General features: G+C 53.2%; 1 protein-coding gene and 2 long non-coding RNA genes across 5 annotated transcripts in view; all 3 read right to left on the bottom strand.

Moving 5' to 3' along the window:
• Positions 1–4,632, bottom strand: part of LRP5 (LDL receptor related protein 5) — a 125,577-nt gene extending 120,945 nt beyond the window's left edge. For both annotated transcript variants that reach the window (XM_070457758.1, XM_070457759.1), the window contains exon 1: positions 4,423–4,632. In XM_070457758.1, coding sequence (XP_070313859.1) covers positions 4,423–4,516 — 94 coding nt within the window. In that variant the 5' untranslated portion in view covers positions 4,517–4,632. The remainder of the gene's footprint in view (positions 1–4,422) is intronic.
• Positions 4,633–11,586: 6,954 nt separating this feature from the next.
• On the bottom strand, positions 11,587–14,776 carry LOC139031903 (uncharacterized). Of its 2 annotated transcripts, none has more exons than XR_011484422.1 (2): positions 14,557–14,776; positions 11,587–14,383 (listed from the first exon to the last, which is right to left on the bottom strand). It is a non-coding gene; the product is annotated as an uncharacterized lncRNA (long non-coding RNA). The 2 variants fall into 2 exon arrangements; XR_011484423.1 differs by having other exon boundaries at positions 14,621–14,776.
• A 476-nt stretch (positions 14,777–15,252) lies between these two features.
• On the bottom strand, positions 15,253–19,067 carry LOC139031904 (uncharacterized). The gene is made up of 2 exons (XR_011484424.1): positions 18,869–19,067; positions 15,253–15,545 (listed from the first exon to the last, which is right to left on the bottom strand). It is a non-coding gene; the product is annotated as an uncharacterized lncRNA (long non-coding RNA).
• Between the last annotated feature and the right edge of the window lie 3,385 nt (positions 19,068–22,452).

Below are 22,452 nucleotides of genomic sequence, written 5' to 3'. Positions count from 1 at the left end.
TCCTCGCAGACTCTGCCTTCCTGAACCCCCGCCAGCACCCCCAAAAAACACATGCCATCCTCCTCATTTTGCAGATGAGGAAACTGAGTCCCAGAGCTAACCAACCACTTCCCAAGCTGGAGAGGAAGCGGACAGCAGCCCACAGCAGGGGAGGGGCCCCGGGGCCAGCTTTCCAGGTCACTGCTGTCCCCATCGGCCTCCACATCGGCAGCGTTCTGACCCGTGGTGTTCCTGGGGCGCCCGCAGGGTGGACAGCCTGCTGCTTCCTGCACAAATATGTCCCGGGCCCGGCAGAGGAAGGGGCTGGACGCAGCCCCCACTCCCATCAGAGCCTCCCCATTCTGACAGCGTGTGACCATCCCGGAGGCCTTGTAAGCCAAAAATGTCCAGCTCCTTCCAGGGCTTCTGTGATATTGAAGCATTAAGTCCACCAGGGCCCCTCCCAGGGTCCCTCACCCCACCAGAGGCCAGCACGGGCCCTCAGTCTGTCCCCCAGCCAAGCTCCCTTCACCACGGGCTCTCCCATCTCCGAAGCTAATGTGCTCACGTCCCCAGCCCAGCTCTAAACAGCCTCCGCTGTCCAAACCCCACGGGGACAATGGGCTCCTAGCCCGTGCCTGCTGGGAGAAGCACCCACGCAAGGTCAGCCCATCAGCGGGTGGATGGACGAGCAGATGTGCCCTGTCCACGCAACGGAAGGTTGACCAGCGGTGAAAGGAGCAGAGCACTGTCCCACACTACAGCGTGGACACACCTCGAAAGCATTCCACTAATTATGAAGCCAGAGGCGACAGGCAACCCAGCCTGTGAGTCCCTGAGGACTAAGTATCCAGAACAGGCAACGCCATAGAGACCTGGGGCAGAGGGGTGGGAAGTTTAAAGGGTGCAGGGTTTTATTCTGGGCCGATGGAAATGTTTTGTATTTTGACAGAAGGGGGTGCTTGTATACCACTGCGAATGTACCACTGAATTGTCTTCTTTAAAATCATTAGTTTTATGTGACATGATTTTCACCTCAATTTAAAAAAAGAAAAAAAAAAGATCAATTCAACACCTCTCCCCTGCGTTTCCTATCTCCCTCCCCCAGCTAAAGTCTCCGGAAGCTTCCAGTGCCTTCTGGACCACATCCAGACTCTGCAGCGTGATCTGGCCTCTTTCAGCAGAGACCACCGGATCTCTGAGGACAGGGTCCTGGGACGGAGCCCACCGCCCCCAGAGCTGCACAGTCAGCTTCTCCCTGCCTCCCTGTCAACCAGACACCCTGACAACAAAGGCCCGGGCCTCCTCCGCCATTCTGCCCCATCCTATCCCCAGCGCTTCAGCAGGTACCAACAGTAACAGCATCAATAAAAGCAATGATACAAGTGCCAAGCATGTGTCAACGCCCTGACCTACTGGCAGGAAGTACTGTTATGCCCATTTTACAGAAGAGAAAACTGAGACACAGGAAGGTGAAGTCAACTGCCCAAGCGCCCCCAACAATCAAGGCTCAGCTCAGCTCACCACCACACCCTTCACCCAGCGCTGCAGCGAAAAACAAGTCAGACAGTGGATGGGATGTTCAAGGTTCCACACAGGAGGGAAATCCAGACTGTGTGATAAGAGCTTTCAGACCTTCCAGGCCAGAAAGATCAAGGACCTTATTAGCCAACAGGCCCCACAGCTCTGCCACCAACAGTTCCTCCCCTAGGCCAGGGATGTGCTAAGGGTTTCGCAGGCAGGATGCGACACTCCTGACCGGGGGAGGCCACCAGGTGGGGACACAGGATACACAGAAGCTAAGCAAGATGTCCAAAGTCAGACAGCCACTGAGCTTCCAGACCAGTGGTCCCCAACCTTTGTGGTACCAGAAACCGACAGCATGGAAGACAATTTTTCCACAGACCAGGCGGGTAGGGGAAAGGTATGGTATGGGGATGATTCAAATGCTTTACATTAACTGGCCACTTTATTTCTTTTATTATTATTGCATCAACTCCACCTCAGATTAATAGGTATTAGATCCCGGAGGTTGGGGACCCTTGCTCTAGACCCAAGGGGTCTGACCCCCAGGGCTCCTGACCTTAGCCCTGGCAAGCCCATGTGGCAGGACAGGAAATCCTCACCTAACTAACTACACTCCCCCACCACCCCGTGAGCAAATTCTGCTAAATGCCTGAGCAATGACACAGCGCAGCTGAAATTAAACGGGTTCCAAATACGACGGGATGGCCACAGCATATGCTGGGACGTGCGGGTGGACTGGGTAAATTCTTGGAACTGCACGGGAGGGTTACAGGCACGTGGGCCCCCGCTTTGGGAAGCAGAGGGTCCCGCCAGCGGACTCTCCATGGACTTCCCACAGCACTTAGTTAACTGGATGCCCACCTGTGGGCCAGGCAGTAAGCATCTGCAGGAACCGCCCCCACCCCCACCCGCGGGGATGGTCCTGGGGCCAGTGCAGTGGGGCCAAAAGGGAGAGACCCCGGCCGTGGAGCTGGGGCCGACCACTCCCAACTCCAGGACCACTCCAACAAAGGCATTTCCTTGGGCTCACCACTTCAAATTACAACAGGAAGCAATCAGGAAAAATAATTAGCTACCAACTTACGGGCTCCACTCTAGACTGTGGTGTAAATCTAACACAAAAATCAGGGACATGACATGTCAAGAGCAGTCAAAATAGTTTCTGCAGAAAGTTCCCTCCCTCTCCTTCCATTTTAGGACCAGATTACCACATTAGCCGGGGCTCTAAAAACCTCGTGTTGACATGCTTCCTTAATGTTAAAATAATCAACTCTATTTTTTGCCTCCTACGCAACCGAGCTCCACAAATGTGATCCTTCTCCTCGGGGGCTCGAACCGCAGGACAGGCACTCCAGTCCAGCAACATCACCACCCCAAGGTCCAGGAAATCCGAAACTGCAACGCAGTGAAAAGCTACTCTGCCGGCAGAGTAACCCCACCTTTAAAACAAACATCTCCCCCCCCCCAAAAGAAAAAAAACTCTTTTGCCTCCGTGATCCAGGCATTTCCGGAAAGAGAAGCAGTGGTGTCGGCCTGAACTACCCAGATACTGTCATTGTTTTTTTGCTGGTATCAGAAGGGCCAAGAATGTAAACAGACTCCTGAGAGAGGCAAATTCAGCCTGAAACTGACAAGGGTCTCCGAGGATCGGGGCGGGAGGCAAGAAGACTTGAGGAATTACCCCTTCTCGCCCCCCCAAACCTCAACGGAGGGGCCGCAGCCCCGGGAATGTGACCACAGAGCCAGGCCAGGACACCTCCCCGCAGTGTCCTCGCTGGAAATATTCAGGGAGACAGCTGTTTGCCTTAAAGAGGCCCAGACAAAGGGACCCGAGGCCCCCCACCCCCAACTGCCACCAGCAGAAGAGCAGCCCAGGGCGCACAGGACTCCCGCTCCGGGGTCCACTGGGCCAGCCACACTCCAGAAAAACAAAACACTCACGTCGGAAGAGAATGATTTAGGTAGCGAGAGAGGCTTGCTTCAAAAACCACATGGCAATCTCCAAATTAAAAGAACATGTGTAGCTTTTCACAAGGCGCTTCGTTTCCTGAGTCCTCCTGACCTCAACTCCACCCCTTGGGACACACCAACAGTTGGAGAGAAAGGTCCCCAGGCTCCGATCTCCCAAAGGGGGTGTGTGTATACAGCTGAGGCCCCCACGCCGCAGGCTGGGGCCCCGTCTCCCCCCGCGGTGGCCCCACGCAGCCGGACCCCCGGGGTTGGACACCCGCGGGGTGTCACGATTTGGGGGCCCCAACGGCCCAGATGAGTGGTCCGAGTCGACCGAGCACACCTGGCAGGTGTCAGTCCGCTGGGAACCCGACAGCGACGCAGATGAAAGGGGCAGCGCCGCAGGCCAGGCCGCCCCGCGCAGGGTTCAGAACTTTCTCTGCGACTTAAATCAGTTCCCGGAGCTCGCAGGCCGGCCGCGCGGCCATCGGAAACAGGCTCGGGAAGAGAGTTCCCGACGCAGGGCGGCCAGGCCTGCCTCCGGGCCGAACGTCCCGGCTCCGTGCCTGCCCGCGGGGCCGGGGTCCCCACGGTGCCCGCACGGCCTCGCCCGGCCGGCTCGGGGCGGGCGCACTTCCGAGCGCGCCCCAGGGCCCGGGCAGGTGAGAACCCGCCCGCGCCGCACCTGGCGGGGTCGGCGGCGCCCGCGCGCCCTGCTCGCCGGCCCGGGACGCGCGGGACGGGGCCCGGCGTCCCCGGGAGGGGCCCGGGCGGGCGAGACAAAGGGCCCGCGCGCGGCCCCCGGGCGGCGGGCGCGGCGGGGGATGGCGGGGCCCCGCGGCGCGCGCCCCAACTCGCCCCCAACTTGCAAAGTCGTTTCGGCGGCGGCGCGACGCACTTGGCCGCGGGGCCAACCGAGTCTCCCGGACGCCCGGGCCATTGTCCCCCCGGCCCGCGCCCACCTACCCGCGGCGGGGGCCAGGCTGCAGCAGAGCGCGAGCAGCAGCAGCAGCGGCGGCGGAGGAGGAGGAGCGGGAGACCGGGGCGGCGCCGCCTCCATGTTGTCCGGAGCCGGACAGGCCCGCGCCGCGCTCACTCGGGCTCCATGGCGCGGCTGCCGGGCTCCTCGCGCGGCTCCGGGCGCCTGCAGCCTCCCCCCCTCGGGCGCCGCGGGCCAGGACGACGGGGGAGGAGGGAGGAGGCGCGGGAGCGGAAGCCGAGCCGCGTCTCCGCCCCCCGCCGCCGCCGCCACCGCCCTCCGCGCCCCCCGCGCCGGCCGCGCCCTCCTGCGGGCGCCCCCCGGAGCCGGCCTGCCGCTAGGCGGCCGCCGCGCGCGGGGTCCCAGCGCCTCTGCCCGCGCCCCCTGCCCCCAGGGGCCGGGCGCCGGGGCTCCGCGGGGGCGCGGGGGCGGGCGCCCGGTTTGCGCCCCGCCGGGCCTGCGGCCGGATCAAGCCCCGGAAGCAGGTGTGTCACCTGTTAAGAGCGGCCAGGAGTGGGCTCGCCCGGTGGGGAAACTGAGGCACGGGGCCGGGTTGTGCGAAGAGGGCTGCCCCAGGGCACGGGCGGTCAGGCAGTTTCGGGGCTGGAAGCCAGGGGCCCCGAGCCAGGTGCGCGCGCTTTCCGGCGACCGCAGCCACCCCAGCAGCGTCCTCCTCGGGGCGGTCCCACGGCACCTGTGCTCACCGGGGAGGGGGCCCGTGAAGGCGACCGCCAGGAGGGTCCGGGGCAGGGACAGAAGCGGTGATGGCGAAAGGTGGGAGCTGCAGGGGAATCGGGGTGGGTTTGAGGTTTACTTTTAAACTAAACGTACACCCTCGACATTAACTAGGGTAGGCGAAGACTGAGTGGTAGACACGTCGTTCTCCCAAATATGCTTGTAGGCGGCCTCTAGGATGCAGACCTCACCTTTGATCATTCAACAAGCAGGCTCTGAACCACCCCTCCCCGGCCCCCACCCCCGCCCCGTGCCCACCTGTGCATCAAGCTCGGCTACTGAACCCTGCGGGGCACAGGAAGCCCTGGCAAGGAGCAACAGGAACTCTGGAACCCATAGGCCCAAATTCAAACTCTGGTTCTGCTGCTTCCTAGAACCAGGTGTGCCCTTGTTGAGAGTGTGTCCTTCACTCGTGTCCTACTCTTTATGACTCCCTGGACTGTAGCCCACCAAGCTCCTCTGTCCTTGGGGTTTCCCAGGCGAGAATACTGGAGTGGGTTGCCATTTCCTTCTCCAGAGGATCTTCCTGACCCATGCATCAACGAGTCTCCTGCATCACAGACAGATTCTTCACCCTCTGAGCCATCAGGGAAGCCCAGGGTTTGTGCCCTTGGGCAAGTCCAAATATAACCTCTCTGGGGGATTCCTCCTCTTATAAAGCGGTGAGAACACCACTTACCTTGCAGGTGCTGAGACAGCAATGGACAGCTCGCCAGAACGGCCCGTCCATGGATACAGGCATTCTTCATGTATTTGTGACAACTTTACAAAGTTGGCGCTCAGGCAGAATGTCTCTGTCCCCTAGGGTTTATATTCTAGGGAAGAAGACAAACAAAAACAAGAAGATAGATACATTTAAAACCAATCCAAACAAACCAAAACACCACTAACAGACTCAGGAATGCCGTGAAGAATGAGGGTGTTGGGCTGCAATGCCTGGGGAAGTAGGGATGTCTGAGCTACTCCCAGGGAGCAGTAGGAGAATCTGCCTGCTAAGGCAGGAGACGCGGGTTCAGTCCCTGGGTTGGGAAGATCCCTGGAGAAAGGCATGGCAATCCACTCCAGTATTCTTGCCTGGAGAATCCTATGGACAGAGGAGCCTAGCGGGCTACAGTCCACGGGGTCACAGAGTCAGAGACGACCGAAATGACTTAGCTCACAAGGGTCTTAGCTGCTTTGTGACCTGTGGGACCTTTGGTTGCACTATGGGAACTCTTAGCTGCAGTACGTGGGATGGAGTTCCCTGACCGGGGACTGAACCCAGGCCTCTGCATTGGAGTGCAGACTCCTAACCCCTGGACACCCAGGGAAGCCCCTGCGCTGGAACTGTTTTTACCCCTGTTACCCCCATGGCTTGCTCCCTCACATCTGCAGCTCCTCAGCCAGACCCTCCCTGACCCCACTTGGAGATTGCAAACCACACCCCCTCCAACACCCACCCTTGCCAGCACTTCCTGCTCCCATTTCTATGCCTAATTTTTCTCCTTTGCACTGACCAACATCTGACAGACTACTGTTTACTTATCTTTCTTCCCTCCACAAGAATAGACTTTCACTTCTTTTATTCCACGTGTATTCCCAGAGCCTCCACCAGGGCCTGACACAGTATGTGCTCAATAAATGTTTGTTGAATGACTGAATGAACTGAAAAGATCCGATTTATATTTATAAAAGGATCATTCTGGCTGCTGAATGAGGACAGGATGAAAGAGAAGATGCTGGGAACTGGCCAGCAGTGGGTACCACAGTAGCACCCAGGAGAAATGGCAGCTTGGATGGGGGGGGGGAATCACAAGGGGCTGAATTCCAGGTGCTTTAGGAAGAGCTAGTGGGACTCCCCAAAGGTGCTGGTTGTGGGAAGGAAGAGAAGGGGCCCTAGGGTGGCCCCTAGGGACTCTGCTTATTCAGTCACTCAGTCATGTCCCACTCTTTGCAACACCAGGCTTCCCTGTCCTCCACTATCTCCTGCAGTTTACTCAAACTCATGTCCATTGAGTTGGTGATGCCATCCAATCATCTCATCATCTGTCACCCCTTCTCCTCCTGTCTTCAATCTTTCCCAGCACCAGGGTCTTTTCTAATGAGTCAGTTCTTCACATCAGGTGGCCAAAGTATTGGAGCTTCAGCTTCAGCATCAGTCCTTCCAGTGAATATTCAGGCTTCATTTCATTTAGGCTTGACTGGTTTGATCTCCTTGCAGTCCAGGGGACTCTCACAATGACCACTCTGGAGGGGTCACCAGAGACCACCTGTGGGGGACAGGACTGTGCCCCATGTCTCAAAGCATTGGAGTGAGAGCCCACGTTGCCTGACTGATCAGAGCTTCGAGGAAAGCTGTTTGCAAAGAACAATGAGATCAAATCACTGTTTGATTCTGCAGGAGTCCAGCCTCATAAGGGCAGTCATTTTTAAACTCTTCACTAATGTAAGAAGCAACCAGAGAACGTGCTAAGCTTCTACTTCCCCAGAAGGCTGCCTGTCACAGCTCATCACGCCACCCAGCTTTTCTTAGGCCTTGCATTTGCAAGTGTTCACTCCCAATTCCTTGCTCAGATGCGAGTTCCATCGCAGTGAAGTAAGGGGGGCTCAGCACCTGTCAGATCTAATCGTTTCTGGGGACAGGGGCTCATTTGGGGTCCATTTAGGGCCCATCAGAGGATGACATTTCAGCCCGTGACACTTGGGGGAAAAGTGCCTCTTTGGTTTCCCTCCTGAGCTAGAACATGCTGACTCTGGAGAGTTATTCTGGGCACGCGAGCCCTCCCGCCTGGCAGGCCTGGCTGCTGTGGTCAGAGGTGTGCCCTGGGCTCCAGCATTTCCGGGCTTCGGAGCCTCGAGCATTCTCCCGAGGCGTGCAGTGGGAACGTCGTCATCTGACAGGCCATCCTTCCCATCCCCGAGGGCCTCTCCCCGCCATGACACTACTGCCCACCCTCAAAGAAGAGAAGAGGACTTGTACCAGTGTTCTCAATACTTTAAAGCCCTGCATTAACATGACTCATGATTGACATGGGTGCACGACAGGGCGTGGGGCTGGATTGCCAGGCACCCCTCTCATGTAGGCACCATCTGCTTGCTCGTCTCCCTCCAGTAGTTTTCATCCATCCCTTAGATTCTGCGGCCCTGATCCTCAGCCCTCCCTGGGGTTTGGCTTGCCTGTAACTAACGTCCTGGCGAGGACGCCCTGGGCAGCCCCAGGAGCATCTGGTCCACTTGGCAGTTTTATTTTCACTGCAGCTGAAAGAGTCAACATTCAAAGTTCATTCTCCTTTTTAAGCATTTTAAAGATACCTGAAGTAGGTTGAATGTGCTCAGTCGCTAAGTCTTTGCAACCCAGTGGACTGCAGTCTGCCACTGGAAAGTGATGTGAAAGTGAAAGTCGCTCAGCCTGTAATTCTCCAGGCCAGAATACTGGAGTGGGTAGCCTATCCCTTCTCCAGGGGATCTGCCCAACCCAGCACTGGAGCGGGTTGCTATTTTCTCCTCCAGGGGATCTTCCCAACCCAGGGGTTGAACCTGCATCCTTCTGCTTTGGTGGGCAGATTCTTTACCACTGAGCCACGTGGGGAGCCCCTAGTAAGCTGAAGAGGTGTTGTTCAGTCACTCAGTCGTGTCCAACTCTCTGCGACCCCACGGACTGCAGCACACCAGGCTTCCCTGTCCATCACCAACTCCCGGAGCTTGCTCAAACTCCATCAAGTCGGTGATGCCATCCAATCATCTCATCCTCTGTCGTCCCCTTCTCCTCCCGCCTTCAATCTTTTCCAGCATCAAGGCTGTTTCTAGTGAGTTGGCTCTTCCCATCAGGTGGCCAAAATATTGTAGCTTCAGCTTCAGCACCAGTCCTTCCAATGAATATGCAGGACTGATTTCCTTTAGGATTGACTGGTTTGATCTCCTTATGGTCCAAGGGAATGCTCAAGAGTCTTCTCCAACACCACAGTTCAAAAGCATCAATTCTTCAGTGTTCAATCTTTTTTATGGTCCGACTCTCACATCTGTACATGACTGCTGGAAAAACCATTGCTTTGACTCTACAGACCTTTGTCAGCAAAGTAATGTCTCTGCTTTTTAAAATGCTGTCTAGGTTGATCATAGCTTTTCTTCCAAGGAGCGAGCGTCTTTTAATTTCATGGCTGCAGTCACCATCTGCAGTGATTTTGGAGCCCAAGAAAATAAAGTCTGTCATTGTTTCCATTGGTTCCTCATCTATTTGCCATGAAGTGATGGTATCGGATGCCATGATCTTAGTTTTTTTAATATTAGTGTGTTAAATGTTAAATGTCTCTTTATGTTTTGTTAAATAGTATGTTAAATGTTATGCGATGCCATGATCTTAGTTTTTAGAAGAATCTGCAATGCAGGAGACCCTGGTTTGATTCCTGGGTCAGGAAGATCCCCTGGAGAAGGGATAGGCTACCCACTCCAGTATTCTTGGGCTTACCCTGGTGGCTCAGGTGCGGGAGACCTGGGTTCGATGCCTGGGTTGGGAAAATCCCGTGGAGGAGGGCACAGCAGCCCACTCCAATATTCTTGCCTGGAATCCCATGGACAGAGAAGCCTGGCGGGCTGCAGTCCACGGGGCTGCAGAGAGTTGGACATGACTGAGCAACCAAGTACAAAAAGTACATCCACACCCTAATCCTGGAACATATGAATGTTAACTGGTTTGGGGAAAGGGTCTTTGCAAGCATAGTGAAGATCTTAAGAGCAGGAGGTCATCTGGATTATCCCGGGGTACCCTGAATCCAATGACATCATCTTACAACAGAAGAGGAGAGGGCTGTGCAAAGATGGAAGCACAGGGCAGAGGGAGGAGGCCACAAACTGAGGGACACCTGGAGCCCCCAGAAGCTGGAAGAGGTGAGGAAGAGTCCTTCCCTAGAGCGTTTGGAGGGAGCCCAACACTGCCCATGCCTTGATTTCAGACTTTCGGCCTCCAGATGTTGAAAGAAGACATTTCTGCTGTTTCAAGTATCCAGTTGGTGGTCATTTGTCATGGCAGACACAGGAATCTATCACAGTCCCTAATCTTCATAAACCCATTTTACAGGGAAGGAAACTGAAGTCAGAGAGGTAAGGGCTTATCCAGGGATCACCTCCGATTTATTCTGTACAATAATAGCAGAGATCAGTGGTCACAGCAGAGGCCGTGTGGCGTGTGAAGCCTGAACTGTTTACCATCCAGCCACTTACAGATGTGTTTGCCCACCCCTGCTCTAGGTGGCCCTATGGCATGTCCTGTCCCAGAAAAAATTAAGCAGGGCAAGAGGGACAGAGGTAAGGAAGGCTTCACTAGGACAGTGAACATTTGTGCAGGGACCTGGAAGAAGGGAAGTCCATGCAAAGGCCCTGAGGCACAGTGAGGGGCCTGAGCAGCTGAAGCAGAGAGACAGCCAAGGTCAGAGAGGAGCAGAGGGACCTAGCTGGTGGTCCAGTAGCTAAGACTCCATGTTCCAAATGCAGTGGGCCTCGGTGCAGTCCCTGGTCAGAGAACTAGATCCCAGATGCTGCAACTAAGAGTTCGCATATTGCAACTAAGACCCAGTGCAACCAAATATATATATATATATATATATATATATATATATATATATATATATATATTTTAAAGAGCAGGCCAGCTCTGCAGGGCCCTGGGAACCACCTCCTCCAAGTGAGCTGGGGACCATCAGAGGGCCAGGAAGAGAGGGAGCCTGAGATTTGATTTCCATGTTATAGGCTCTCTCTGCTCCTGTATGGGGCGGGAGAGGGGCCCAGGAGGCCAGCTGAGGGGCTGCCATTCACTATGACATCAGTGTTGGTGAACGAAAGGAGTGTGGAGTCCTGCCTTGAACTCATCTATCCGAGATCCTAGTAGACTTCCCGGTGAAGGAGTAGAGTGGTCAGGATCTGGGTTTTGGGGAGGAGGGCTAGGCTGGGCTTAGAAACATGGGAATCTTCAGTACCTGAGGCCGTGATCCTGGAGGAGCTGTTATGAAGGAGGTTCAAGGGCTGAGGGTTTGGGGCCCCCCCAAGCTCAGAGGAGAGCAGCACCGGGAGAGGGCAGCTCCCCGGAGCCAGGGAGGAGGCCGAGTGGAGGCGAAGGGCCCCGTGTGGCCACCGCCAGGCCGTGGGACGGGTGTGAACATGTGTCCACGGGGCCCGGGGCGGCCATTCATCTTTGACCTTGAGGAGCTGTTTGGAATCACAAAGTGGATCGCATACACCCGGCTTCTGTTGAGAGCCGCGTACACCACGGGCCCTCAGGAGTACACACAGGAGTCCACGGGGCGAGGTGGAGGCCTTACCCAGCATCTGCATGGAGCCCTGGGCAGCTGCCACACCTCCCCGGTCGCTCTCATGGGCAGTAAATCCTCAGGTCCCTTCTAGTCCCAGGGGCCGCGTCCGCTTAGGAATTACAACTCCAGTTCCAGTTTAATGATCAAATCGAAGGTTTATTCCCAGTCACGGCTTCTCCTGGTTTCTCCCCTCCTCCAGCTCCACTGGGCTTCGAGCAGCAGAGAACCTCAGCAGGGGAGGGCCAGCTGGGCCTCTGCCATCCTCCTCCAGGAGGGAGGGTGGGAGGGGACTGAGACCCTCCAGGATCGGGGGAATTCCAAGTGCTGATCTCTCTCTTTCAGGCTGTTTGCGGGACCTGAGGTATTTCTTGGATGGTGCCTGACCCCCCAGGGCACACACCTTTGCCCAGTCATCCAGGAAACACAGCCACCGGTCCAGTTCCACGGCCAGCTGGGCAGCAACAGGGATGACCTTGGCCTTTGATGCATCTGGCGTGGAGCAAGCAGCAGGAGACACCTGTTCGCCTGGGTCCTTGAAGCCCCTCTTGCCGGTCTCGGGATGGAAGGCACTCTCTCCTACTCTCAAGGTGGGCCAGGAACTAACTGGGGTGATCAACCAGCTCGGTCTGCCTGGAACTGAGAGATTCTCAGGATGCAGAGCTTTCAGAGCTAAAACTGGGCAAGTCAAGGCCTTTCGGAGCCAGGCGGTCACCCTTGGGTTGGTGGAACCAGGTTTCCCTCTGTGGGACCCTCACCCCAGGCATGTGGGGCTCCAGGACACAGGTCCAAGGCAGGCCCAGTTCCCCGCCTGCCACTTAAAATTATAAGTCACTGTCAACACACCCATGCCATTGTTGTTTTTTTTTTAAGTGGAGGGATATTTTGGATAAAAAGAGACAACAGAGTGATCCTGATGGATCATTTCATGCTTGTAAAAACAACTCTGATGATATTAAGAATTATGAGTGTTTTTTTAAGAGGAAACAAAACTCTTCTGTTTATGTGAGAGAATGTTCTTAGACTGCTTCCAAACTGTTTAATGGAGACACATCATACTGTCTGTGACATACTTTCGATATTTTTGTTTTTGGCAAATGTGGCAAAACCTTAACGAGTTTTGAACCTAGATAATAAAATTATGGGTGGTAACCATAAAAAAATAATGTTATAAATCAGCCCACAGACTGTGGAATAAAGAGTGTGGGTTCCTTCTTTATCTGTTGGCTGGACAAATCCACAGTCCTGACACCAGGTAGGGAGTGCTAGGTAGAACTTTTTGGACTCTTCTGTGTTGGAGCCAGGTGACAGGAGACCCAGCCCAGGACCTCTCTGGACTTTCGCCCCAGGGCGAGGTCTGTGGCAGGAGATGGGGTCTGGGAGAGGCGCCCACACTGCCTGGACCCCATGCTGGGGAGTGGTGGGTGGGAGGGTCACCGGGGAACAGGTCTCCTGTGGGGAATGGGCAAGCTGGAGGGACAGAGTGGGCCCCTCCGAAGCTTGGAGCCCCGGGCAAGAGGGCACTTACTGTTCTGTTTTAGACCTTCAATGTCAGACAAAATGGGCTTCCGGTAATGAACCTGCCTGCAGTGCAGGAGACACGGATTCGATCCCTGGGTCGGGAAGATCCCCTGGAGGAGGGCATGGCAACGCATTACAGTATTCTTGCCAAGAAAATCCCACGACAGAGGAGCCTGGCGGACTACCGTCCACGGGATCGCAAAGAATTGGTTACAACTGAACGACTAAGCACGCACCAGCGTCAGACAGAATGGAGGCAGAAAGTCCCGTCTTAACTGCCCCCCTCGAGACTGGAGAGAGAGATCAGCGCTCGCGGGAGGTCAGGCAGCTGGACAGTGACCAGGCCAGGATAGGGACCCTGCCTCCAGGCTCTGCCCCTGCCAGGCTTACCCCCTCCTTACAGCGACCACCTCCCCTGCCCCAGGTCCTGGCCCCCTGCAGGGACCCCTCAGGTCTGGCCACAGGCCAGCTCATGCTGCTCAGTTTGCGAACACCAGCAAGATTCTCCCTTCTTAAGAAAGGGCAGTGAAACCTCACCATCCCCCGCCGTGCCTTCCTCTCTAGCTGCCAAGCCCTTCCAGCCCACCGTCTACACTCGCTGCCGCCTGGCCTCACCACCTGCTCACTCAGTCCTGGCCCTGCAGTGACCTTCGGTCGCCAGCTGCGCAGGCCGTTGCTGCTGCCTCCATCTTGGTGAGGGTTCTGCAGCTCTCCGACGCCCCCTCCCCAGCCTCCCTCCTTTGCGCCCCTTCCCCCTCCCAGACTGCCCCCCCTGCTCACAAGCTGCCCTATGTTAGGCATATCCCTCTTTGCTGCAGGAGGCCCTGGTGGCTCTGGCGGTAAAGAGTCTGCCTGCAGCGCAGGAGCCCCGGGTTCGATCCCTGAGTTGGAGGAGGAAGGGCAACCCACTCCAGCGTTCTTGCCTGGAGAGTCCCATGGCCGGAGGAGCCTGGCGGGCTACATACAGTCCATGGGGTCACAGAGTCGGCCATGACTGAGCAACTTCACTCTCTTTCTTCTCTCTGCTGCTCTCTGCGCTGTGGCCTGTCCCTCAGTGCGGCTGGCATGGTCTCCCCCTGGGTGTCTGCAGGCCTGTGGGTCCCCTTTCTAGAGCGGGTGGCGAGGTGGGCTGAGCCGTCACAGAGTGGGCTGGGACAGGCACCCACAGGGGCCGGCGCTCCCATGGGAGGCCGGGGTGTGCAGGGAACAGAGACCCCCCAGGCCGGGGGCCAAGAGCGGCTGTCTGGTGGGGTGTGGAAGGGGAAGGGGGCCTGTGGGCAGTTCCGGGGGAAACTTTGTGCAGGAACGTTCCTGGCGCTCAGACTTGCGGGGTGGGGATCTGATGGTCCCCAGAAGCTGTGATCACAGATTCTAGAAGGAAGTCACCGTCTGTCTCCGCGGTGGAGGAGGGTGCCTGGTGCGGGGGGGGGGGGGCGTGTTTTGAATCCTGGGTCCCCTGAAGGCTCCGCCTTCTGCCCCTGGGGTCTTGGAAGCAGCAGCAGCCCCAGGCTCTGGGGGGAGTGGGCGGGGGTTATCCCCTCCCCCACCTACACCCCCACCCCCGCCCCGCGCAGATCCCCTGGATACCCGGGTCTGGTGTTAAGCCCGGAGAGACCCGTGCTGGGGCGCTGGGCGCAGGGAGGACACAGACCCTCAGGCGGCGGCGAGGCGGGGCGGCGCTCGGCCTTGTCCCTGCGCAGCGCCAGGTGCAGCCGGGCGCGGGGCGCCGCCCGCGGGGGAGGAGGCGCCTCCTGCCCGAGCGCGTCCCGGGCCGAGATCACACATCCTCCCTGCTTATCAGCGAGACTCCGACCAAAGCCTCCGACCAAAGCTCACCGCGGGCAGGGCGCGCGGGCACATTTGATGAGCAGCCCCCACCGCCCAGTCAACAAACGCTGCAGACTTTGCCCCGAGAGTGTTTACTCCCGGCAAGCACGGGTGTGTACCCCCCGCGGGCTGCCCGCTGCTTTCTCTGGGGTGGGGGTGAGGTGAAGGCGGGGATGAGGGAGCTACCAGTGAGTCTTCTCCAGCCCAGGGTTCTGGGTTCTCCAGGAGCACCTGCCTGCTCACGAAATCCTCCTAACTGAAGAGGGAAGATCTCACTTATGCCCATTCTACAGAGGGGAAGACTGAGGCCAGGCTGGTTAGGTGACTTGACTGAGGTCCGTCAGGGAACAAAGGACAGAGCTGCAGACTTGTTATTTCTCCTCTCTGATGCTACTGAAATCTTGGCTTTCTGTGTGCCCACGAAAACCAAGTAAAAAAAAAAACACATGGAGACAGTTTGGAGGAAGTGGAAAAGCGGCTTTAATCCTCAAATGGTGGAAGGGAGAACACAGTAGGTTTGTGCCTCAAGAACTGTGCCTCCTTTTCATGAGGAATCTGGGGGATTATATAGATGAGGGCTCGCAGTCAGGGGTTGGCGATGAGGAACAAAGGTGTCAGGATCTTGCATTCTTCTTCCTCTAGCATTCTTTCAAAACATAGGCTGGTGTCAGGTAGCCCAGTAATTGGGTCTGGCTGTCTGGTAATAGTTGGGTCCATTGACTTTTGTGTATTGTACTGAGGCCTTCTTTCTATAATGCAAAAAGAGAAAAACTACAAGGGATAGTCTTCAAAGAGTTCTGTAAAGGTGAGCAACAGGATGTAATTAGCATGGAGTCAAAGGATAGTTGGAGGAGGGCATGGAACCCACTCCAGTATTCTTACCTGGAAAATCCCATGGACAGAGGAGCCTGGCGGGCTACAGTCCATGGGGTCGTACAGAAGTGACTTAACACGCACGCGCAAAGGCTGGTAGATGCAGAATAAAGCTTATGCAGAGTTAGGGGGCAGAACAGATTAGGAACAGTTAAAGTAAAACCTGGGGCTTTCCTGGTGGCTCAAGTGGTAAAGAGTCTGCCGGCCAGGACAGGAGATGAAGGAGACACAAGTTTGATCCCTGGGTTGGGAAGATCCACTGGAATGGGAAATGGCAGGATGGCAACCCCCTCCAGTATTCTTGCCTGGAGAGTCCCATGGACAGAGGAGCCTGGCGGGCTACAGTCCAAGGGTCACAAAGAGTCGGACACGACTGAGCCACTGGGCGCACACACCAAGTGAAAGCTAGGAGTGATCAGGCCTGCTCGCTGTTCCATCTTCTTTGTTCTTAGGAAAGAAAAGAAAAACTCATGTTCTTTTTTCACCTCTTCACTGCAGCATCTCTCCCAGGCCCTGGAGGGGAGCAAGGAAGAGACTGAGGGCCTCCAGAATCAGGGGTTCAGGCTGGACCCTGCTCCAGGGGCTCCTAGCTCAGGCCTTCAGTGATCCGCTTAGCCACGAGAGGGCAGCAGCATCCTGCCATGCCAGGCTCTCCAGGTGCTCAGGGATCCAGGGACAGCGCTTGTCAACACGGAGGGGCGTGGAGGAGGACGGCCAGCCCTTGGATCAGGGAGCAAGTTCCACCCCACTCAGGACCTTGGGCAAGCTGTGGAGCCCCTGGAGACCTCCGTTTCCTAATCTGCGCCGGTGGGGATAACAGGAGCTGCCTGCCCCACTTGGCGGAGCTGGGAATTAAGAAAACCTGGCAGCAGATAGAAAACTTGCCCCTAAGGCACAGGTTCTAGTTCATATTCTAGAACTAACACCAAAAAAAAGACATCTTTTTCATAATAGGGAACTGGAACGCAAAAGTAGGAAGTCAAGAGATACATGGAGTAACAGGCAGGTTTGACCGTGGACTACAAAATGAAGCAGGACAAAGGCTAACAGAGTTTTGCCAAGAGAACACACTGGTCATAGCAAACACCATCTTCCAACAACACAAGAGATGACTCTACACATGGACATCACCAGATGGTCAACACCAAAATCAGATTGATTATATTCTTTGGAGCTGAAGATAGAGAGGCTCTATACAGTCAGCAAAAATAAGACTGGGAGCTGACTATGGCTCAGATCATGAACTCCTTATTGAAAAATTCAGACTTAAATTGAAGAAAGTAGAGAAGACCCACTAGAGCATTCAGGTATGACCTAAATCAAATCCTTTATGATTATACAGTGGAAGTGACAAATAGATTCAAGGGACTAGATCTGATAGAGTGCTTAAAGAACTATGGATGGAGGTTTTTAACATTGTACAGGAGGCGGTGATCGTCCCCGAGAAAAAGAAATGCAAAAAGTCAAAATGGTTGTCTGAGGAGGGGTTACAAATAGCTGAGAAAAGAAGAGAAGCAAAAAGCAAAGGAGAAAAGGAAAGATATGCCCATTTGAATGCATCGTTCCAAAGAATAGCAAAGAGAGATTAGAAAGCCTTCCTCAGTGATCAATGCAAAGATATAGAGGAAAACAATAGACAGGGAAAGACTAGAGATCTCTTCGAGAAAATTAGAGATATCAAGGGAACACCTCATGAAAAGATGGGCACAATAAAGGACAGAATTGGTATGGACATAACAGAAGCAGAAGATATTAAGAGGAGGTGGCAAAAATACACAGAAGAAGAACTATACAAAAGAGATCTTAATGACCCCGATAACCATGATGGTGCGATCACTCACCTAGAGTCAGACATCCTGAAGTGCCAAGTCAAGTGGGCCTTAGGAAGCATCACTATGAACAAATAAAGTGGAGATGATGGAATTCCAGCTGAGCTATTTCAAATCCTAAAAATGATGCTAAAAATAAAAATAGTTTTTCTGGTAGTCATGTTTGGATGTGAGAGTTGGACCATACAAAAGGCTGAATGCAAAGAATTGATGCTTTTAAACTGTGGTGTTGGAGAAGACTCTTGAGAGTCCCTTGGACTGTAAAGAGATCAAACCAGTCAATCCTAAAGGAAATCAATTCTGAATATTCACTAGAAAGATTAATGCTGAAGCTGAAGCTCCAATACTTTGGCCACCTGATGGGAACAGCCATCTCATTAGAAAAAGCCCTGATGATGGGGAAGATTGAAGGCAGGGGGAGAAGCGGACGACAGAGGATGAGATGGTTGGATGGCATCACCGACTCGATGGACATGAGTCTGAGCAAGCTCTGGGAGATGGTGAAGGGTGGGGAAGCCTGGTGTGCTGCAGTCCATAGGGTCACAGAATTGGACACAACTGAGCAACTGAATAGCAACCAACAGTAGACTAGACATCCAGAGAACTCCATTTGTTACAAACACATACAAATACAGGAAACAATACTAATTAAACATTTTTTAATGTATGGCAAAGTTGGGAAAGGAAGGGATTTCGTTAGGCCCAGAAATAATAAGAAAGCAGCAACAATAAGAAAGCCATCTCATAGTTATGTGGCAACTGACCATTTGAACACTGATTATAGCAGAAAACAGAACACTGATATTAAGAAATTACTGTTTAAAATTTTAGGTGTGAGTACATATATTGTGACTTTATTTTGAAAAGAGTTCTTATCATTTGGAAATGTATACAGAAGAACTTTCAGATGAAACAGTATGATTTCTATAGTTTGCTTCAGAACCACACAGAAGGTGAATGAGCTTTGAGACTGGCCAGAGGTTAATGACATGTGATGAGTTTGTTGGGATCACTATACTATTCTTTGTATGTGTATATATATTTGAAATTCTCCATTACGTATTAAAAGATAATGTATATCAGGGAAGTCTGCAGGTGGCCTTTTGCTGGGGGTGTCTCCACTTCCAGGAACCTCCCTGAGAAAAGAGGAAGGTCAGTCAGATCAGAAACTCCCAAAAATCTGAGAACCCTCCAAAAAAGGACCTTCGCAGTGGGTAAATAACAGTAAAAATCCACCCACCGAGTATCTGCAGGTGGGAAGGGGGAGATGTCCCCATGTTGGCCTTGGCTCTAAGTAGACGAGAAACAGTTAAAAGGAAGAAAAAAGTCCCCCATGAGTGTCTCAAGCCAGATTGCACATCAAGACTCACCCTGAGGATGTGATCTAAAGTCGACCCAGGTACCATTTGCAGCATCGTGATGAACGTAGAGAGTGTCCTACTGGGTGAAGTAAGTCAGACAGAGACGGAGAAATGTCACATGACAGCCCTTATGTGTGACATCTAGAAAGAAACGATGCAAATGAACTTTCTTACAGAACAGAAAGAGACTCAGAGAAAATGACCTCGTGGTTGCTGGGGGCAGGGGAGATAGTTAAGGGCTTTGGGAAGGTCAGGTACACACTGCTGTATTTAAAACGGATAACCAACAAGGACCTACTGGATAGCACAGGGAACTCTGCTCAGTGTTATGTGCCAGCCTGGATGGGAGGGGAATTTGGGGGAGAATGGATCCATGTATATGTTAGACTGAGTCCCTTCAGTGTTCACCTGAAACTATCACAACATTGTTAAAATACCCCAATACAAAATGTTTTGGGTGTTAAATAAATAAAAATTGAATTTAAAAAATTAAGTGGGCCCAGTTGGTGGTGGAGCCTCCAGAGCCTGGCAAAGCAGAGGCAACTCTGGAGAAAGTGCACTTCAGAGCCAGCCCTCAGAATCCCCAGGAACAAAGCCATAAACTTCTCTAGGGAGCAGGGAATGAACCACCGTGACACTCTCCAACTGTCAGTGTGAAGTCTTCCTCAAACATTTCAAGAGAGAAAAGAGGACATTCAAAGTATGACAGAGAAGCGAGAAGCATCAAATTTGCAGAAAATGACTGAAAAGCAATTCCAGAAATAAAAATTACAACTGAAATCAGAAACTCAATGAGCAGGTTAAACACTCGACAAGACTCGAGAGTGTGCTGGAGAGGGATGCACAGAACTCCGCAGAGGGGCTCAGAGAGATGGACAAATCCGGGAAAGGAGCTCATGTGTCCCTGGGGAGTGTGAGCCAGTGCAGCCACTTTAGAAACAGTCTGGATGGAGGGTTCTCCGAAGGTTAAACGTGGTGTTCCCACGTGACCCAGCAGTTGCACTTCTAGGCATTCACTCAGGAGAAACGAAGGCATAAATCCGCACAAAAACTTCCACTAAATAGTCACAGCTTCATTATTCCTAAGAGCTAAACGGTGGGAACAATTCGAATGTCCATCAACCGATGAGCAAAATGGGGTATGTCTATACAGCGGAATAGTATTTATCCCCAAAGAGAAAAGAAGTACTAATACAGATGAAAACACTGAAGCAGTGAGAAAAGTGAAAGAAGTCAGGCACCAAAGGCCACATGTTGTATGATTCCGTTTGCTTGTCCAGAGAGGCAGATCCATAGAGAGAGACAGTGGATGTGTGCTCAGCAGGAAGCGGGGGGAGGGGGGGATGGAACGTGACTGCTGATGAGCTCGGAGCTTTCCAGTGGGAGAGGGTGATCAAAGTGTTCTAACAGCGTGGTGATGGGTGCACAACTTGGTGAGTATACCAAAAAAAACCCCACTGTTGTACATGAGATGTGTGAATTGTATAGCATGTGAACTATAGCACAATAAAGGTTGTTGTGGGTGTTTTTGAGGTTGACACATAGAATATGGACGAGAAGATCTAACAGACAAAATCAATGTTATAGAAGGAAAAATCAGAGACAGGGAAAAGGCGACATTCAATGTCATCATGGTTGAAAGTTTTACAGAGGTTATAAAGCAAGCTATCAAGTCTTTGGACTCAAAAAGCCCAATGAATCCCAAGCAGGATTTTAAAAAGGAAAAAAAAGGAAAGAAATCCACATATAGACACGTCAGAGGGGTCTGGTTCAGGGTCCAATCCGGAGACAGAAATCACATAGTCAGTGGATAGGGAAAGTTTGTTCTGAAGAGTTGCTGACCATAGCAGGGGATGGGAGTCACGCGGGGGTTGGTAAAAGAGATAAAGACAGCTTTAAAGAAGGCAGGAAAGGTGGGACTTCCCTGGTGGCCTGTTGGCTAAGACTCTGTACTCCCAGTGCAGGGGGCCTGGATTTGATCCCCAGTTGGGGACCTAGATCCCACACGCACAACGAAGAGTTCGCATGCCACAGCTAAGACCTGGTGCAGCCAAATAAATAAATCAGTAAATAAATACATAATTTTTAAAAAAGAAATGCAGGAATAGTACATATAAGGAACAACCACAACCCCAGGGCTGAGACAGAGGCCCCTCGAAGGGGGTCCCTGGGAGGCCATTGAGTTGTGCCAGCCCAACCCCCTGGAAACCCAGCCCCCCCACTGTCCCTGCAGTACCCCACGCCTCTTTACCGCGGAGCAGGCAGTGAGGGGGGAGTTTGGGCCTGGCAGGCAGCATATCCGGAAGGCAGCAGAACAGAAAGAAAACTCTTAAACCAGCTGGAGAAAATGACAGAATGCCAGAAGACAGGGCACAGCGGAGAGCGGCCTTGGAGGGGAAGCCCAGAATCCAGCAAAGCCAGGAGAGCGATCTTCAAGTACAAGGGCCAAAGGAAGATTTTTCCAGACAGAACTAAGAGTGGTAAGCAGTAAGCCCTCGGGTGGAGAAGCGGCTTGACAAAGCTCTTCAGTGGGAAACAAGGTCTGGGTCACACGAGGAAACCGTGAGCAAAGAAAATGGAAGACGTTGGATTAAATGGAAACAAATGACTGTACAAAATAATGGAAACATCCCATCTGCGGGTGCAGGAAACAGTGTAGGCCAGAAAGACTAGGTGACAGGGACTTCCCTGGGTGCCTGGGGTTGACTCTACTTGCATGGCATGGAGTGCTGCTCAAAAAAAGGAAGGATTAAAAAAGAGAAGAAACCAGGTAACAGCATTCTCCCCAGTTTATTCACTTTCTTCAGTTATTTATGCCAATACGGACTCATGGATTTTGGCTTTATTCTCTGTGTTATAACCAGGTACTATCATTATTTATTTTGTTATTTCAGTTGCTCCAGCTTCTGTCTTTGGGGCCACTGCGGTTGGCTCCCATGACCTTTTAACATACACCCATCATTGTGGGTACTGTTTTCTTAAAGCACTTTCATTCTTTCTGACTCTCACACCTACTATGTGCCTGGTAGTGCTTTGGATACCAAATGAAGAGCCCTGCCATCCTGGGGCTTATACTTTAGAGGGAAGGGAAGCAGATAATAGGTTAGAAATGTCAAGACTTCCCTGGCAGTCCAGTGGTTAAGACTCTGCGCTTACAATGCAGGAGGCTTGGGTTTGATTTCTGATTGGGTCGCTAAGATCCCACATGCCTTGGGGCCAAAAAATCAATGCACAGAACAGAAACAATGTTATAACAAATTCAATAAAAACTTTAAAAGTGGTCCACGGTAAAAAATCTTTTAAGATTATTTAAGAATAAAAAATTTTTAAAAATAAGTAAGAAATGTACTTGTGTAATATGTTGTTGCTGCATGTCCCACTCTTTGCGACCCCATGGACTGTAGCCCGCCAGGCTCCTCTGTCCATGGGATTCTCCAGGCAAGAATATTGGAGTGGGTTGCCATGCCCTCCTCCAGGGGATCTTCTCAACCTAGGGATCAAACCCAGGTCTCCCACATTGCAGGTGGATTTTTTACCACCTAAGCCACGAGGGAAGCCCAAGAATACCGGAGTGGGTAGCCTGTCCCTTCTCC

Source organism: Odocoileus virginianus, chromosome 28 (genome assembly GCF_023699985.2).
Source record: "Odocoileus virginianus isolate 20LAN1187 ecotype Illinois chromosome 28, Ovbor_1.2, whole genome shotgun sequence".
NCBI lineage: Eukaryota > Metazoa > Chordata > Mammalia > Artiodactyla > Cervidae > Odocoileus > Odocoileus virginianus.
Note: the sequence above shows the minus strand (reverse complement) of the source record. Positions and strands in the feature narration are given on the sequence as shown.